The 20,002-nt window shown below is 34.2% G+C and overlaps 2 protein-coding genes across 2 annotated transcripts; both read right to left on the bottom strand.

The window, feature by feature from the left end:
- Positions 1-1,859: 1,859 nt before the first annotated feature.
- Positions 1,860-8,448, bottom strand: LOC132547971 (uncharacterized). Its single transcript, XM_060211786.1, has 2 exons — positions 8,362-8,448; positions 1,860-6,654 (listed from the first exon to the last, which is right to left on the bottom strand). The coding sequence occupies exons 1-2, from the start codon at positions 8,364-8,366 to the stop codon at positions 3,672-3,674; spliced, it is 2,988 nt and encodes a 995-aa protein (XP_060067769.1). The 5' UTR covers positions 8,367-8,448; the 3' UTR covers positions 1,860-3,671.
- Positions 8,449-12,906: 4,458 nt separating this feature from the next.
- LOC132547974 (ATP synthase subunit O, mitochondrial-like) lies at positions 12,907-20,000 on the bottom strand. The gene is made up of 8 exons (XM_060211789.1): positions 19,962-20,000; positions 18,162-18,206; positions 17,195-17,305; positions 16,775-16,847; positions 15,254-15,313; positions 14,759-14,871; positions 14,065-14,151; positions 12,907-13,162 (listed from the first exon to the last, which is right to left on the bottom strand). The coding sequence occupies exons 1-8, from the start codon at positions 19,986-19,988 to the stop codon at positions 13,049-13,051; spliced, it is 630 nt and encodes a 209-aa protein (XP_060067772.1). The 5' UTR covers positions 19,989-20,000; the 3' UTR covers positions 12,907-13,048.
- Positions 20,001-20,002: the final 2 nt, after the last annotated feature.

Genomic DNA, 20,002 nt, shown 5'->3' with positions numbered 1-20,002 from the left:
ACAAGCTTAACTAATTATCTGGCTCTACTGTATCCATTTCTAAATTTGTATTCAAACGTGTCATTCACTTAAGTATCTTTTGTACAATCTTATTAAGTGCTCCACTGCTGCTTAGAATTATAGATAACAAAGAACCCTTAAACCTCGAAAATAAGCCGACCTAAAAATACCTATACTGAAAATAAGCCTGTAGTTTCCTACATATATAAACCTGCATTTGATTACTTCTAAAACCCGTCTTATTTTTGGGTTTTACAGTATAATAAAAAAAACTTTCATACAGAAATAGCAGAAGATTAAGTTGTTTTTCTCGTGTTCTCTGAAAAGTGTTTCTGTAAAACGGAAAGCACAAAGTTGTTAAAACCTTTTTAACTCGTAATATTGCTTCATATCGTTATCATTCAGCAAATCTTCATTTAATACTTGACCGGATGACCTTGATTTATGTAAAAAAAATAATTACCAATAAAAATGTTCTAATTTGGTCTATGACGAAATACCGTTGATTTTTCTACTAACTTTCATAACCATGATTATAAAGAACAATACCCAGCTTTTTGTTTAACACGCTATCCAGCAATTCATTGTAATGTATATATCTTTGGTGTTTGATTCACATTCAAATCATACAGATATGTTATTATCGAGTATATTATCAATATTGCTTCTAACCTAGTCAACTGATAGTCTTAATGATTGTAAGTGTAGAATTAAGAACCAGCAGACCAAAAACAAGAATCAGACTGTTTCCTACTGCTATTTCGTCCTGCAAGGACTCATCAACAATTCCAAGAGCTTAAATTTTAAAACAGGGGGCGACTGCAAAAAGTCAAAATTGATAGAAAAGTGTTGAAATCGTGATGGCGAAATGAACTAGTCTTTTAATTCAATAAATTTCGTAACTTTCATGTACCTGATAACAAACAAGAGGCCCATGGGCCTTAACGGTCATCGGACAAAAAGCAAGCCAAACCTAGAAAGTGGGTTGAGGTCATTCATTTGAATAAACTTGGTAGCCTTTCCTCCCAGCATGCTACAGACCCAATATCGGCACTCACAGACTTTTGCTTATTGAGATGAAGTCCTTTGTATATTTTAACATATTTGACCCCTGTGACCTTGAAAGTGGGCCAAGGTCATTCATTTGAACAAACTTTGTAGGGCTCCATGCCAGCATGCTATGGGCCAAGTATTAGCCCCCTAGGCCTTCTAGTATTTGAGAAGTTATTTAAAGATTTTAACATATTTGACCCCTGTGACCTTGAAAGTTGTTCAAGGTCATTCATTTGAACAAACTTGATAGCCCTTCATCCCAGCATGCCACAGACACAATATCAGCAATCTGAGCCTTTTGGTTATTGAGAAGTCGTTTAAAGATTTTAACATATTTGGCCCCTGTGACCTTGAACGTGGGTCAAGGTCATTCACTTGAACAACTTAGAAGCACTTCATCCCCGCATGTCACAGGCCCAATATCTACACTCTGAGCCTTTTGGTTAATGAGAAGAAGTTGTTTAAAGATTTTAACATATTTGACCCCTGTGACCTTTAAAGTGGGTCAAGGTCATTCATTTGAACAAACTTGGTAGAGCTCCATGCCAGTATCCTCTGTGCCAAGTATTAGCCCCCTAGACCTTCTAGTATTTGAGAAGAAGTTGTTTAAATGAAAAGTTTACGGACGGCGACGGACGAAGCACGATGGCTATAGGTCATCTTGACCCTTTGGGTCAGATGACCAAAAAAGCAATGTCAAGTACGAGTACCACCATAAATTCTTGACCATGCCACGACTCAAGGAATTAACTCCTGTATAGAGGTTAAGCAAACCTCAGGAACTAAGGAATTAAAAACGACTTCAAACCATTCGGGAAGGCCCATTTAATATTCAACAACACCACACACTACACATTAACATTTAAGACATTTCAAAATACTGATGTATTATGTCAACAAAATTCTAGTGATGTTTAAACACTGTGTCGGAATTATACCATTTTTATATTATATTTTGACGGTGACAAATATCAATCGAAACAAAACTTCAGATTAACCATGACTAGTCTTGTGGGATAAAAGGAGACGGGCAACATTTACTTGTGGTCTGGATTACAAGAGTATTGTCCCTTGGTACTGAGATATTTACTAGCAAAGATAATGGAATATAAGAAATGTACATATTTCTTTAACATCAATAAAAAGAAACTAGCGATATCTGTGTGCTTACACATTTTTTTTTTAATATATAAAGATGCATTTCCATCATACTTCTGGTACATTTCTAAGCCATGTGGCAGTCTGTGGTATACAGTATAAACCAGGAAAGTATTATCACAATACAATAACCTTAAATGCCTCACTGACAACAACATTCATTAACACTTTTAGGCACTTTGTCAAAACACAAGAGTTTAATGGAAGGAAAATATACAGATAAAAACGTACAACTTAAGATATCATGAAATAAATCTATTATTTCATTTAATAAAATCCCATCGTGTGTTTTATGCATCCTGTAACATGGGAAGTTTCACTATTACTTATCACAGTGTTATCTTTTAAAATCACCCGATGTATTTACAGGAGCATTTCCAATTTTCACACTGTATTAAGGATCACATGGCAGTCATACAGCACAAAACAGAGTTTAAAGTAACCTTCCAAAGTCCTTACAGATTGACTAGCATCATCAATAAAACACGTGTTAAAAACTGCCAATGCTCTCATTGAATGTGTTGATATTATAGAAAAAAGCATTCTACAGTTAACTAAATGGACTATTCCCAATATGGCTTGTTGACTGGAAGTCTGAAAGAGCCAAAGAATTATTATTATTTTGAAAATGGGGCATACAAACATTTTTCAACCTATGCAATGACAAAGGATCCTGTAGTAAGTACAATTAATTTCCCGAAACCCGTCCCTCCCAAAAAAACTACTGAAAAGATCGCATCACAAAGTCATTCATCCATTTACTAGCTGCTGAATTACTTCTCAGTGGCATAGCAAATTCTTTTAGAAGTGTATGCTTTCAAGAACGGGTCCAAGAGGGAGGGGGAGGCTGAAGCTGTCAGATTTCAGTTAATCACGAATATTTTTTACCATTTACACCAACACATTTTAATTAACATAAATGAAAAAATGACAAAATAATTTTTGTTAACAATAATCGCTGTTTCGAGCGTATGCTTAGGCATACAAGCATATATTATTGGCACGCCACTGTTCATACTGAGTGTGAGCTACTCGTGTTCTTGATAAGCAAACAATACTGTTAGGGCATGATGTCATTTAATCTAATTAAAACCATAATATGTCATTTTTGTATAAGGTAACAACATGTATAGAACACAAAGTGAAATGAGAGATCTGATTAAATTGGATTTTGTTTTAGAAAACAGTTTACAGAGCTAACCAAAGATATATGTTGATCTTTTTTATATCACTTAAAATAAAATGGTAGCAACACCAAACTGTCTATACAATGTGTATAGTTTATGGCCTAACATAATAAAGGCAGTTTTTAATTTATTTCTATGCCAATGCATTATTTATATTAGCTCACAAATAAACACATTATTATGCACTAGAATTGCAATGAGAAGTGTAAATTTTCGTGGAATTTTTACAAGTGACATATATTGTTTTTTCCTTTTCTTCTCCAAGCAACTGGTTTATTTTGAACTGGATCGCGTAAACGTGCCATATGATTTTGCTGCTATACTATACATCAAGTCCCTGCGAACTTCCATCGTCTTAACAACAACATATTTTTTCAGCTCTGAAAGATATGACAGTTTAGTGTTTCGTTCTGGCGGTTTCTTTGTTGCAGTTGACACCATGGGCAATTGCATACCTGGGAAAGTCATTGGTCTATTAAGAGATTGAATGTAGCGAACAGTAGGCAAACCATCCAATCCTACCAAAGGTATTCGTACATTTTTGCCTTGGACTTTGATCGTGTAGTACCTCTTGGCCCTAGGAGGCTGCTTTAGTGTCTGTGGAGGTAATTCACATGGAACTACCAAAGGTGATACATTGGTCTGAATATCTGAATGTGCAGTGTGTTCTCTAACTAAGGTGGTGGAAGCAGACTGACTGCCAAGAGAATTCAAACCCACACTGTCTGATCCAGTTTTTGCATAAATTTTGGGTTCCAGGTTGGAAGTTTCTTCCTTTATACTAGCTTTTCTGCAATTTTTCACCTGTGCACTACAAGGAGTCCTTTGTCTTGACAGGAACCTATGTCTGCAACTTTTTGTACATTTTGAGCCTTCCATTCTGCCATTTTTCAATGGTTTTTTTTCTAACACAACACGACAAGGAGAAAGGAGACATGGGTCTGCCTTCATTTCATCTGGCAATTTAATTGCATCTAGATTCTTATCATTTAAGATATCAGAATGAGTTTCTGATACTGATTTTTTGGAAAATTTGATATTCTTACATACCTCATCTTTTTCATGAGTGTTGGCAATATCTTGCATTGACATGTTGTGATCATGTGATGTAAGCGAGAACACAGATGCAATTTTAAAAGGGATAAGGGAATCTTTCTGTTGCAAGGAAAATGCTGATGACATGGACTCAATCTCCTCTTGCGACTGTTGTAATGGTTGTGAATCTGATTTTTCAAGAGAAATTATTTCTTTAGACAAAGATCTACCTTCTGGTGTCTCAGAGGTGTGTTTACGTTTCCTATTCCTTCCTGTCATCAAGTCATCTGCTATTGGAGACCAGTTTATTGATTCTAGACCAGAACTAGATGATTTAGATGAATAGGTTGAGTGGCTTATACATTTATCTTCTGTAGAATTATATACAACATCATCTAATGGTTCAGATTTTATCCAGTCTGTTTTTCCAAACAAAGTTGAAGAAAATTCTGCATTGTTTTCAGGCTCAGTTTTGATTCTGACTTGACTACCAGGATCTCTAGAAGAATATTCAGCATCATTAGACGGCTCAGTTTTGATTGCAGTTCCATCTGGAAGTAGGAATGATGTTTCATATGGAAGTAGGACTGATTTAGACTGATTACGAGACAAGCATGTGGAATTATTTAAGCATGTGTCCATAGGAAAATTGTGTGATCCTTTCGGTATTTTGTTTTCACATTGCATCAAGTTCACAGAGTCAACAGAGCCAACGTCTGTCTCAGTTCCAACCGTTGTCCATGGTGTCTCGTTTACACATTGATTCAAGTTGATAGAGTCAACAGAACTTAAATCTGTCTCTGTTCTTTCTGTTGCCTGTGGTGTCTTGTTTACACATTGCTTCATGTTCAGAGAGTCAACAGAACCAATGTCTGTCTCTGTTCTTTCTGTTGCCCGTGGTGTCTCGTTTACACATTGCTTCATGATCAGAGAGTCAACAGAACTTAAATCTGTCTCTGTTCTTTCTATTGCCCGTGGTGTCTTGTTTCCACATTGCTTCATGTTCAGAGAGTCAACAGAACCAATGTCTGTCTCTGTTCTTTCTGTTGCTCGTGGCACCTTCAAGCGAGTCTGTGGACATAATAAACTTATGTTATACTTCTCTGCACTCTTGGACCTAGATAAAGAACCAATGCCTGTTTTCTTTCCGACTGTCGTCTTAGGTGCCTTGCTTTTGCATTGCTTCAAGTTCACAAAGTCACAAGTTTTCTTCCTTTTTGTTCTTACTTTTGATTGGGTTTTCAGACGTAACAAACTTACTGTACATTCCTCTGCACTTTTTGATTTTGATGGCGATCCAATGCCAGTCATCTTCACTGTTTTTTTCTTTGCCTTGTTTTTACCATTCTTTAAGTTCATAGAGTCACATGTGTTCTTCCTTTTCATTTTTGCCTTTGACTGAGTCTTTGAATGTAGCAAATTTTCTGTATACTTAACTGCACATTTTGTCTCTAATCCTACTGACATTGACTGTGTGTTACTTTCCTTTAAATCTACCCATGATACATCTGCCAAATATCTTATAAGGGAGTCTTCATTTGCCAGTAATGGCTGTGCAGGTGATACAGTTGAACTCTCGCAATTCGATGGTGTGTCTTCTATCCTTTCAATGTGCTGATAAGATTCATCAACCATGTCATGAGAATTAAGGCTGTTTGGTTCATTGATATTGAAATTAAAAGGTGAATTACCTTGGTGAAAATCAGAAGATGAGGAAACTTCATTGTTGAAAGAGTCAATTTCAGACATTTGCAAAACATTGTCCACTTTGTCAGACCTGCAAACGTTGTTACATCCATTTACAGCTGATGTAGTTACAGATGTTTTCAAACAGTCTGTCTTAGTATTTTTATCTTTGCTCATCAAGTCATCAGTTGCAGTACTGTCCATACACATGTTCGAAAACTTTTCAATGGCCACCACAGAATTTGTAGATCCTTTTTTCTTTTGTGATCTTTTGATTGGTCTTACACTCAAAACACCAAGACACTCTTTGAACATTGTGGGAATTTTAGAATCCTTACATGTGACCACTTCACTATGCATTTTCCCTATGCTTCCTTTTATCTGTAAATTGAAGCAATGAAAGCCACATTCCAAATTGCTGATATCATGGATTTTTTTCTGTATATTGTTTGGCGTGGCTCTATCAGCTGAACAGTGTTCTTCATCAAAATGTTGAAGATTTCCATGATCATCAAAAATCCAATGATCAGTATTGCTGAAAATTTGAAATTAAAAAACAATTAACAGAGAACAAATAACATAAGTATTCAATTTATATCACAAGACTCTTAAAACATTTAAGGTTTTTTAAAATAAACAAGATGCCTAAATGGTATGCATCATTCACCCATTATTCAAATGTTTACACTGAAAATAATAGCCACATAGATAGGTGATTGATCTATATTTAAGATATCAATTTACCTGATCAAAATCCAAGCATTCCTACAGAAGAAAGATTTTAAAGAAATTTCTCTATTTCCCCTATTGGACCCTGCCCGTCCCTGCCAAAAGGGCCAAGACCCACTGTTGATTTCCCTTCATCGGAATTTTTTTCATTTGCTCTATTTCCCGTTTTTGGTCATGGTTCTCCTAACTCAGGGGGGCCAAAACCAACTTCTTACAAAAAAATTATTCTACTTCAGTCAGAGATGCTTCAGAAAATTTGATCAAAATCCAATCATTCATACAGGGGGAATAGGATTATGACAGGCCTTTTTAATTGATATCTAATAAATGATATGAATTATGGAAAGCCATGTGGAGCAGGCATAAAATTACTGGGAATACCACTTCTGTACAACAACTTCATGGCCGATATTTTGTGTGAAATTTGCACACTTTTCTTAACACATATGTTATGTATAGGGTTTGCTTTACAACTGGTCTCTGCATGCAGGGCCACTCAAGCTTCACTTGCTACTTTAACTTGTGCAACAATATCAAGTATGATTTTTTTTCTAAATACTGAAAGCATTATAAATAATACCCATTTCTAAGCTACATTTTGTAGCATTTTGCAGTTTAAGTACTTATCAGTTCTCTGGACTGGTGTAACTCAAGAATGAGAGGATGAATACATGAATAGTCTTGTAACTGACAGGGCATTACAACATAAATCTGTTAGCTTTAGTTATCTTTTAAAAGTACTTCATCACTTAACTGTACTTAGCACATCAATGTGACATATTTCTGAGGATTTTTCAGTGGAGTTTCAGTACATCATCTGTCTCAATATTAAAAATATATCCCATGATGCATCAATTCATCATGATGTAGTATTCCAATAAACTGTACTGTACATGTTGTTAAGTGACATTAGAGAATAGGTTACCAACAGTTTTAGAAGTTTTTTTTTTTTTTTTACTAATGATGAGCAACATTACGTTATCAATTTTGTAATCAGGATTGACCATTGCTCTCTGCTCCCATTTTTTACCACCAAATGCAAGGTACTGTGCATTATATATATGAATGCATATGCCATGAAAATGTACGTGTGTCGGGTGGATTCAGAAACTTGAAGTATTAGTATAGCTTTGTTTTCTTTTGTTCACCTACACTTGCATACGCCCCAGAACAAAGGCACCAGCCCGATAACAAAAATCGTCTAACGGTCATTTTAATCTTTAACCGTTGTACGTGTTCCAGTCATGATCGCCATTGATCAGTCCTGGCATAGTACTGGAGTCCAACGTTTTATGTACGAATTAATATACCGATATACAGAGTATGGTAATACAATAGCAGTATAACTTTATACATGTAAAAGCTTTTGTAGTTAATAACAGGGACGTATATGACTGACATATACGTCCCTGTTAATAACAAGGCTCGACACACTCCAGTTATTGTTATTCCATGTAAATTTATTTATCATGTTATAGTTTTCTGTGAGAATCAAAATTATTGAAAACTTTACCTCATCCTAATGCCTAATTAAAAACTGCATGAAGACGTTATATTCTGAAGAGCCGGTCCGTTCAGCTGTTTAAACTTCTATTTAGAACTGGTGGCAGCCATCTTGGTGAATTCAGTGTTATCTCCCTTGCATTGGTGTCAATTCAATTGAGTTACCTCCCCTATCGAATAAAAAAATTACGTCATAGCTTATACACAAAATCGATTTTTGCGACATAAAAACTACACATTGCAATACTCAGATAAATCTACATTAAATCTCATAAGTTGAATTAAGTGAAAATGTTACATCATTCTGCTTCTAAACTGACTTGTATTCATTTAAACCCAAACAAAAATTAACCAGTTTTTGTTTTGTTGTCTTGTCACTGGAACAGTGTGTATCATTTTTTGTTGTCTTGTCACTGGAACAGTGTGTATCATTTTTTGTTGTCTTGTCACTGGAACAGTGTGTATCATTTTTTGTTGTCTTGTCACTGGAGCAGTGTTTATCATTTTTGTTGTCTTGTCACTGGAACAGTGTGTATCATTTTTGTTGTCTTGTCACTGGAACAGTGTGTATCATTTTTTGTTGTCTTGTCACTGGAACAGTGTGTATCATTTTTGTTGTCTTGTCACTGGAACAGTGTGTATCATTTTTGTTGTCTTGTCACTGGAACAGTGTGTATCATTTTTTGTTGTCTTGTCACTGGAACAGTGTGTATCATTTTTTGTTGTCTTGTCACTGGAACAGTGTTCATCATTTTTTGTTGTCTTGTCACTGGAGCAGTGTGTATCATTTTTGTTGTCTTGTCACTGGAACAGTGTGTATCATTTTTGTTGTCTTGTCACTGGAGCAGTGTGTATCATTTTTGTTGTCTTGTCACTGGAGCAGTGTTTATCATTTTTGTTGTCTTGTCACTGGAACAGTGTGTATCATTTTTGTTGTCTTGTCACTGGAACAGTGTGTATCATTTTTTGTTGTCTTGTCACTGGAACAGTGTGTATCATTTTTTGTTGTCTTGTCACTGGAACAGTGTGTATCATTTTTTGTTGTCTTGTCACTGGAACAGTGTGTATCATTTTTTGTTGTCTTGTCACTGGAACAGTGTGTATCATTTTTTGTTGTCTTGTCACTGGAGCAGTGTTTTCATTTTTGTTGTCTTGTCACTGGAGCAGTGTGTATCATTTTTGTTGTCTTGTCACTGGAACAGTGTGTATCATTTTTGTTGTCTTGTCACTGGAACAGTGTGTATCATTTTTTGTTGTCTTGTCACTGGAACAGTGTGTATCATTTTTTGTTGTCTTGTCACTGGAACAGTGTGTATCATTTTTTGTTGTCTTGTCACTGGAACAGTGTGTATCATTTTTTGTTGTCTTGTCACTGTGTGTATCATTTTTTGTTGTCTTGTCACTGGAGCAGTGTTTATCATTTTTGTTGTCTTGTCACTGGAACAGTGTGTATCATTTTTGTTGTCTTGTCACTGGAACAGTGTGTATCATTTTTTGTTGTCTTGTCACTGGAACAGTGTGTATCATTTTTTGTTGTCTTGTCACTGGAACAGTGTGTATCATTTTTTGTTGTCTTGTCACTGGAACAGTGTGTATCATTTTTTGTTGTCTTGTCACTGGAACAGTGTGTATCATTTTTTGTTGTCTTGTCACTGGAGCAGTGTTTATCATTTTTGTTGTCTTGTCACTGGAACAGTGTGTATCATTTTTGTTGTCTTGTCACTGGAACAGTGTGTATCATTTTTTGTTGTCTTGTCACTGGAACAGTGTGTATCATTTTTTGTTGTTTTGCCACTGGAAAAGTGTGTAACAATTTTAGTTGTCGTGTCACTATGACCGTGTGTAAGTTTTTAACTCACCAGCTGGCTCGAATGTACACATTTGGAAAAAAACTTGGTTAACTGTCGGTCATTTAAGCTTGTAAAATCACGAAAGCCCGACTGTAATAATATCTTTATTCGACAGTTTCCAATAGTATTTTTACCTACTTTTATCAATATAAAAAACTCGAAAATGTAGTGCATTGAAATTTTATACGTGGTAAACAATAAAAAGACTGGTCATCTTATTAAATATCTCACTTCCTTTCCACTGCATATGGCAAGGCTATTGTGACAGGTTTGTGTAATGCTGGTTATGTCATCACCAGTGCATATTAATATATACAGTGTAGCAATTGTCAGTAAAATTTCAAACCAACAAAAATAGCATGTCGAACATTCTTTGATGCTGACGCTCTTTGTCATTGTAATTTTCCACTGCCAGAGAATGACTTCTCTGAGCAGTCCGAAGGGTTATATTCTAACTTGTGACTTTGTCACGGTCGCCGTGAAAATAAAATACAAAGTCAGAACCATTCTTCCAGATACCCAGAACGTTTTCGATTTGGTTTGGAAACGAAAGAAAGTAAAAAATTATTCATCGTTAAATTATGTACACTGACATAATTTTCTTATTTTCATCAGTATATTCCGCGTAAATATGACACCACACATTCATATGGACGAAGTGACCTAATTACTGCTTTTGGTTCCATTTCTGAAATCTGTCGGCACTGGAACAACATTTGCATCATTATGAAATCAACAAGTGGAAGTAACTCTTCAATCATGTAATGTTGATTATTCCAGAGACATATATAACACGTGTTATATACGTCTCTGATTATTCCTAACAAGTTTGGTAGGCGAACAGAGAGATCTCCAACAAATGAAATTTTACGTTGGACGGACGATCAGACACCGACAGTGAAATTACGTTCATATCTTCTTTTTATACAGGCATACTTGGTTCCTACCTTGAATGTAGGTCATGCCATTAATTTGGCCTAAGGGGGAGTTTATAGCACCCCATCAAGATACCTGTTGTCTAAATATCAGCAAACAAGTTAACAACTAGATGACACACAATACCGAGAATATGTGCCAAGTGGGCTATAACCAAATAGGGGATATACCCTGGTACACACATTACTAAATCCCTTCTTCTTCTATAGAAATGACAGAATTTTATTCAACTTTGGTTAGAAATATCATTTAGTGAAGGAAAAATCAATTTGGTATAAATTGAGCGTCTAAAACCCCTGGGATCTGAGGGATGGGGCCTAATGGGTTAAAATCCTTCTACTTCTGGAGAAATGAGTTTGTCTGTTTTAATGTTAAAATCATTGCTATGGAAAGGGGAAATAATTACGCGAAAATAATGGCGAGAGCGAGTATATATAGCAAACTCTTTGAAATGCTTCTTCTGTTGGAAGATAGGATTATATCCAAATTCAATTATAAGCATTCTTTTGGAAGGTGACACGAATTCACCATTCTTGGGAGTTTTTGGTTCCCTGAGGAACGAGGGGTGGGTTCTAAAAGGTTATGTATGGCAAATACGGGACCTCATACAAGTGAGATATATCAAGCAATTTTCAAAATCTTTCTTCAGTTGTTGCATTGACAGGATTTTGACCCAGTTTGGTTAGAAGCATCTTCAGGGAAGGTGAAACAAACTTTGTATAAAGGGGAGATATTTTGGCCCCCAAGGCCTTAGCCCAATAAAGATTATGTCAAAAATTTATTATATCCTTCTGCTTTTAAGCCAGGAATTTTTCCCTACATCAGAAACATCCATTGAAAAGTGCACTAATATAGCATAGTGTCAGGGGCCTGACAGGCAGGTTCCCATGGGAGGTACATAGCAAATTCTTAATAAGAAATATTTCTTCATAAATGATAGGATTTTAAACAAAACTATGTTAACAGCATCCTTTCGTAAATGTACCCAATTTATTTCTTATGAAAGGTGGCTTTAACCTCCATGAAGTAGAGGGGTGGGTCCCCAATATGGGAATCTACAGGGAAATTAGAGAGGAATAGCTTTCATTTATCCAAATTCTTCTATTGAGATGACAGAATTTCATCTAAATTTAGTGTGAAGCATTCTCGGGTGTCAGTCACTCCTTACTTTTGTATTAACAGTTGATCTGACACTCAAGAAGCACAGGAGTAGGGCAAATAGGGGAAATCTTGAAATAGCTTTAAAGTCCTTCTTTTTTAGTTTTTTAAAATTTTAAACTAAATTTGGTCAATCATCCTTCGAGAAGAAGTGTCCTTTAGGAAAAGGGAACAAGTTTTGCATAAATGATGTGTCTTGGTCCACAAGGGCCCGAGGGACTGGGCCCAAAAGGGTAAATTATAATGATTTCTTCAAAATCCTTCTGTGAAAATGACATAAGTTTGTACAATTTTGGTTTGAAAATCCTTAGGTGAGGTGACTTGGGGCAGAGAAGAGATGCCTAATACAGAAAATAGATATAAATCTTTAGAATCCTTTACCTTTAGTGTTGATCAAAAATTTCAACCAAACAAAACCAGGTGACCCTATGGACCTCTTATTTGAATCTAATATTAGATTTATTAACATTTAAGAGCATTAAAAGAAGTCTGTGTAGCAATGAAATGATGAGCAGATATATGTCTTTGCTGACAAATTTTTTGTAAGACTTAAGATACATTGATCAAACTGATGAAAAGTTTCCATTCTTCAAACAGTGACACAAACACAATTTTTCTTACAATAATGTTTAATCATTGAGAATCTAAAAATGTACACATATCTCAAATAGCACTGGAAATGTTTCTTCCAATATTACTTTTTCAGTTCAACAAGCATACAACACACTCGAAATTAGTCTATAGTTGCTGGTGTTACAACGCCTGGCTAATTATGTTGGTGTACTTCCCCAGTGTGGATGACATTGCCATGTCAACAGATTTGTCAGCAAAATCTACCCTCATACCTCCTATCAATGATGGATCAACCTGGTGAAATAGAAAAAAAAGTAAAAAATAAATACAGTGATACATTATTTGAAAAGTGCAAATTTTTACTGTCGGGTAAATAAAACAAAATATTTCTGAACATTACCAGATTTCTTCAGTCTTATAAACAACGTGCACATTTACTTCATTGTGATGAATGCCAAATTTGATAGTTCCCTTTCTGTTTCTGACCAATTATATATTAACCATCTATTTTGAAATATCATGATGATTAACCATGTATTTTAAAGCAAGCCACAACTGTTTCCTGGGTATTTATTTTTGGTGCCATGAAGCAATACTTTGTTAAAAAACCATCACAGACTTTCATCAACAAAATGTGTTGTGTTTAAAAGTGTGGCATTAATTTTATCCATATTTCTTTTGTTGACAATCTTGACAAGTCATATTTTCAATTAATTGACCCTAATATCCAGAATTGAAGGTCAGCATTACCAAAATATGATTGTAATACACAACTTCTGCACTTAATAATATCAATAAAGTTTGAAGACATATTTATAAAAAATGCAAAACAATCTATCAGCTTAGACATAAAACACTCTAGTTGGCCACGATAGAAGCAAGCAGAGGATCTTACTATGAAAAGTTGGTGGGTGACACTATGCCCTTTCACCTTGTCCAAGAAAATATGTTTTCTAAATCTACTGTAGCCTACCTCACCTGCAGTCACAATACAACCTACAATTTCCATTCATTCAAATAACACTATATTGTCTGCTAAAGACCATAATAGTGGATATAAACCTGTTAAATAAATTAATGACACTATTACTGAATTGTAACACATGGATTGTAGAGTCATGTAAGTACTGCAAAGAAGCAGCTGACTCTACCACTGGACCTGGATTTACCATTAGGTAGTTGTATTTTAAACTTACTTTCATGGTTAGATCCAAAGTTTCACCCTTCTTAAGGAACCCATCCAGAATACTTGTAAGTTCCTTCTGAGTAGAAGCATCCAGAGTCTGTAAATACCATATTTTTTTTTTTAATTACAAAGCTTACCATAACAAGTTAGTACATTATCCATGCCTGTACCTGACCAAAAATTGATTCAATTGAAAATGTTAATCAATCTGTTTTAAGACTGAATTCTTTTATATCATGAAGACTATATAAAAGATATCATGAAGACTATATAAAAGATATCATGAAGACTATAAAAGAACAAAAATGAAAAATTATTATGCCATGAATAACATACTGCTATCATTAAGATTTCCAAGATATGACAAAAAGACATCACTCAATTTTGCAAAATGTACATCAATATCAATTGCCTAGGCTTGTATCAGAATATACTGATTTTAGAGCAACCAATAACTGGAGATTAAACAAAACTATTTTACTGCATTTTACCTGGCAAAGCACAAAATTCAAAAGGACCCTACCTTTTCAAAGATATATGATACAAAACTGGGTCCACATTTAATCTTAAAAGCCATCAACCTATGTATACGATACAAAACCCTGATGCAATATGTTATGACAGACAGGTAGTCCAACTTGCAATATCTCAATATAAATATATTCTGATGATAAACATGTTTTTAAAGAGAACGTATTACAAACCTTTGCTACTGTTACTGTACAAGAAACTATTCCTCGCTCAGCGGCCATGATGGTGTTGAAGGAGCCTGAGACAGCTCCTAGTTTGTTAAGACGGCCATTTTCTGCCATTGTTTCTGATAACCAAGAATTAGAGACAGACTTAATTTAAGCTCCATAAAAACAAAAAATTACACGTCACAGGGTTTCGCTACTTTAGAAATTAAGTTAAGACTATTACACAGTAAAATGGACAAATTACTACACATGGTTTTAGTTTTGAGGTAAACAATGATTTAGAGATGATTTTCATGTCATCTTAACTTCTTCAAACCAATTTGAATTTGCAACAAATACATTTCAGGAGTATGGAGCCAATAAGTTTATATTAGTGATAATGATTAACTATCGGAATATTTCCATAGTCCAAACACAGAGAGAACAAGCTGACAATATAGCTTTTAGAAATGGCAACTTTTCTGCTAAATAACACTATAATGGCATTAAGTATGTACATACCAAATAGATTTTTTGTCATTTCAGAGAATTTTCCCCTCTCCGACACAACTTGAAGAAGAGCTGAAAAGCAAAAATATGGATGCTGAAATACTTTACAAAAAATATATCTACATGTATATATATTTATAAAAACTACAATCTTATATCTCAGATAAAAAAAAAAGATGTTTTATTGATGAAATATCTTGTTCCTATAGTCATAAACTTTTATCACATTTGTCTTTATGAAATTCTACAAAGAGGAAATTTTAAAGCTTTCCCAATTTTAACAAAATTAGTTTTCTCCAAAATTTTATACTATGTATAATAGACCTTTGATCAGTTCAAAAGAGGTGGTTAGTTCCGACACATGTTTTTTTCAGCAAAAACAATCATTTTCTGTTTTCTGTCTAGTGATAGTTTGAATTTGTTCTATTCTTGTTTTAATTACAATGTGAATTATTCAAACACATTGTGAGATTGTACAGTGCATATGCCTAACTAATGATTTATCACTCCTTGTGGTCGCTCTTTACATTGAAGGTAAACACTGCAGGTAGTGGGTTGTGAATGGTCATCATAAGCAACTGATACTATACACATGTCACTTAACTAGCATTTAGTTAATAATAATAATTGTAAGACTCAAAGATACTGCATGCTTCATAAACATAAATGGGACAATTTTAATAAACATGAATTTGGAGCCATAAGTCTCAATCCACACTCAACATCTTCATGTCATTGTTAATTTCTGCCAATACACAAGTAGACATCCTTTTTGGGGTTTACATAGTTTCTTCCTCAACATTTCAGACATGATGAAGAGCAAAATGAAACCTGTTATTTCTTGACAGTCTATTATTTAGAAAAAAAAACTATAGAAATACTTTCAATTTTCGTGAAATGGGCCATCATCTTTTACTGATCAGTAATTCCTTGCCTTGCTAAAACGTTTTTGAGCAATTCATCATCATTTTTAGGAAAGTCCATTCTGATAGTATGAACTCTAATTTATTTTCGCGGGCATATTTTCATATGACATATTTTCTGGGTTAAAAACTGCACCAGTATATAAGCCGCAGGGCCAGTTTTAGTAATTTTTTCGATTTGGTACACATATAAACCACACCGAATTATCAGTCTCACCCTTTCTTATGATATGGTGACCACTATTGTCTATCAAGAATGTCAGCATAACATTTAATGAATTTTGATTTTGCACAAATACTACTTTGTATTATGGATGTATATTTTTAAATTATGTTGACTATTTAAAATACATAAAATATTGAACTTGTTTGAGGCCTTCAGTGATTGCCAACGCAAAGGTAGGGCCTAACGTTATGTACAGTATTACAAACTCTCCACCAGTGTCTGTCCTAGTTAAACAGTTTAGCAATGAAATATGCTTATATATGCACACATATTGTGCTACCCAAAAGTTTTAGTAATACTACACACAGGTATATATATGATATTTTTTGTTGCCCTTGTCTGGGCCCTAAACCTATCAAAACAACAAACTGATACAAAAGTTACCTTTCTTGTCCTGTACTTTCTGAGTCGGATCATAGAGAAAGTCTTTAAGTTTGATGTCTGCAGACAATGTCTTCTACAAATTTGAACAATATGGTTATTTTTTGTGAAATAAGTATTTAAAGACCTACTGACTAAAATTAAACATGTTTTCTGTAAAACAACTATGACATTAGATTTTAAAAAATCAATATTGAATGATTTAAATGTCTTCAAATTAATCTCAATTATCAAATTCCTAAACCATTTTATAATTGATGTTGTAATGAACAGTTATGATTTGTTTTTCATAAAACATCCCTGCCTAAAAATTTTGAGTTTTTGAAGCACATTTGCAACTCTTGAAACCAATAGTGTTGGTGTTTTATCTAGAACATGTTATCTGAAGTATAGATTAATTACACTTTAAACAACTATGTTTACCGTAAGAGAAGTGAGGTCCTTTTCTACTGCGGCAAGTGCTTTCTTTTTGGAAGCTGCAGAGTAAAGTGCTGAAGCATATCTTCCCTCAATACCATATACCTGGACTGGAGGCTATACACAACAAAGTCAAGTTTATTAAGTTATAGGTTTAAATTTACGTATATTATACAGCAAAATTACAATGTTATTATATATACCATAATTGCTGACCACAACTCGCACTCATAGATCTGAACCTCAAATATCTTTTTACCTCAATTCTCAGCAAAATGTAAGCATGTATCATCCTTTTCTTCTGTGGTACATTAAAATGTCAATTACTTAAGACTGCTACAAGTCACCAAATAAATATCTGGAAATATGTTCAGAAATTTTACCTATCATAATAACCTTTAATTCCAGAAGTTATGTACAATTGTCAATCAAAGCACAGTGGTAACTTATTTTCAAAAAGTATACAGTATGATCATATATTTCCTATAATTCATCAATTAGTCACACAGACCAAGGAATATATTAAAAAAGAGCTTTTCTGGTTCTAAAAACTGGAATATTTGATAATTTGTAGGTCAACCAACTTTTCTATTTAACAACATTACATATAGAACATGAAACCCAAACAAGGAGAGAGATTAAAGTTAACACACAAATTATAAAGATTATGGCATTATTCATGGTAAATGATGTTTAATTGATTTATACTGTTTAACAAAAGAGGCTGTTATTATTTTAATGTTAAGACTACAGTATGGGCTAGGAATCGAACACATGACCTCCGACTTACATTCAACTCATAGAGCAAAGAATATCTCTTTATTGGTGCTAGTACATATTTTACCATGGGCATTCAAATTTTGTATGAATTACAACTAGAATTTAATGATTATAAACATTTGTCATTACCACTTCTTTAAAGAAAATGCTATGATAGACTAATATTACTTGTGTAATACCAGTATGTACTTACCTTTATCAGCTGACTTCTCATAACTGATGAGCTAAAATGTCTCACCTGAAAATTCAAACAAAAAAAAGGAATAGTGGGTATTCATAATTAACTCAATAAATTAGCTCCAAAGAATTTCAATAGTTTTACCTACATGCCTGATATCCATATAGTACATCTTCTAGCAAGATTTCCCTCAAAGGCTATATTTTACATACCATCCCAAAAGACAACAATTTTAGAAAGTCTTTTGGATGTCAGAGAATTTTGACATGGAGCTTTTTTATCAAAGCATGTGAGAAATAGCACTTAACTTTTATTTTTCAAGAAATATTTATCATCACATCACCATAATTTATATGGAATGATGGTCGATTCCTTACCATCATTAACATCAGTGCTACTACTCTTCAAACTGGTCATTTGTCTGATGAAGGTGCTGTTATTAAAACATCACACTAAAATTTTCTACTGGTTGTATTATAAGAACTGAATTATGTTCCAGTGTATCCTCCTCATTCGTAAATATTGTATCTATTGTCTACACATTTTATCTTGACAATGATTTGGATGAAAAAATTAATCCAGTTTACTGCCCTTATGATGTATGTAGGTCTCCATACACCTGCAATCTTATCATTATAAGCTGTTAATTAAACGCCCAGACATATGCAAAAGGGTTGACTACTTGCTGTTCAGTTTATTTAAATCAAACTTTATTTATAGTTAACACACAATTCAGATCAAACTAAATACTGTCATGTTTTTTTTCCTCCAAAGTTCTAACCACCATCCCCTCCAATCATGCTCCACCTCACATGCCTAATCTCTCAATCCCCAATCTTCCTTACACTAATTATATAGTCTAATATAAAAAAAAAACATTCACCTGTTGGTGATACAAACACATGTACTGGTTAAAGGGCAGATACTGGACCACCGACAAATCTAGGCGAGTTTGGCTATATAGTCAAATATGACTCTACATATAGTGAGCAAATGTAAACAACTGAGCCATACTTAGTCGCGATAAGGTGTGCTCATAAAACAAATTGAATACCATCATATTGGATATATGTATGTTACTAAACTGCGAGTGTACATGGATATTGAAAATGTGTAACTATGAAGTTCCAACAAATCTCCTGAAATTGAACAAATATGACAAATACATTCATTTCAATTAATTACATAATTAGCCATTAATTTTTCGATCTGCAGAAAAGAAATTATTGAAAATGTGTAACTATGAAGTTCCAACAAATCCCCTGAAATTGAACAAATATGACAAACACTTTCATTTCAATGAATTACAAAATCAGCCATTCATTTTTCGGTCTGCAGAAAAGAAATGTGACAGGACTTCGCCTGTATGTTAACCTTTACCCTATAAACGTATAGTCATATTTGACTTAAAAGCCAAATCTGCCTATATCGCCAGATTTGCCGGTGGTCCATTACCTGCAGGGATTACGATTTCTATTCAATCATTGTTTTTAACCTCTACCATATTGCAAACCTCAGTTGTTGGAGTGACATTTTTTCACTTTAGAATCCATGCAATTTTTCGTGTTTTCAATTTCGTTGCTAGACTTTCAATAGTTTAATATATTATATTGACTGTACTGTCTGTACATGTACATTGTATGTAACCATTAGCCAAGTACAAGGTCAAACTTTTGGGAACATATTCCCGAACCAGTTTGAGTGTATAAGATTCCAAACATAGCAATGTTAAAAAACAATGAGATAAGTTTGATGTTGTATGATATTTGTGAGCAATAAAACATAGTAGTCAGCGGAAAAACTCCAAACTCTTACCCCTTGTCCAAATCTTAGCGAAGCCATGTTGATAGAGGCCG

This window comes from Ylistrum balloti, unplaced genomic scaffold (assembly GCF_031769215.1).
Source record: "Ylistrum balloti isolate Yb309-2 unplaced genomic scaffold, AGI_CSIRO_Ybal_v1 Utg369992, whole genome shotgun sequence".
Classification (NCBI taxonomy): domain Eukaryota; kingdom Metazoa; phylum Mollusca; class Bivalvia; order Pectinida; family Pectinidae; genus Ylistrum; species Ylistrum balloti.
The sequence above is the reverse complement of the archived record's forward strand: the minus strand, read 5'-3'. Positions and strand labels throughout refer to the sequence as shown.

Bases quoted from the DNA above. Each gene is read 5' to 3' on its own strand.
- LOC132547974 (XM_060211789.1), bottom strand. From the start codon at position 19,988: ATGGCTTCGCTAAGATTTGGACAAGGG. The intron at 18,207-19,961 runs GTAAGAGTTTGG...TTGAATTTTCAG, and splicing joins CGCTAAGATTTGGACAAGGG to GTGAGACATTTTAGCTCATC. The intron at 16,848-17,194 runs GTAAACATAGTT...TCAAATTTGTAG, and splicing joins AGGACCTCACTTCTCTTACG to AAGACATTGTCTGCAGACAT.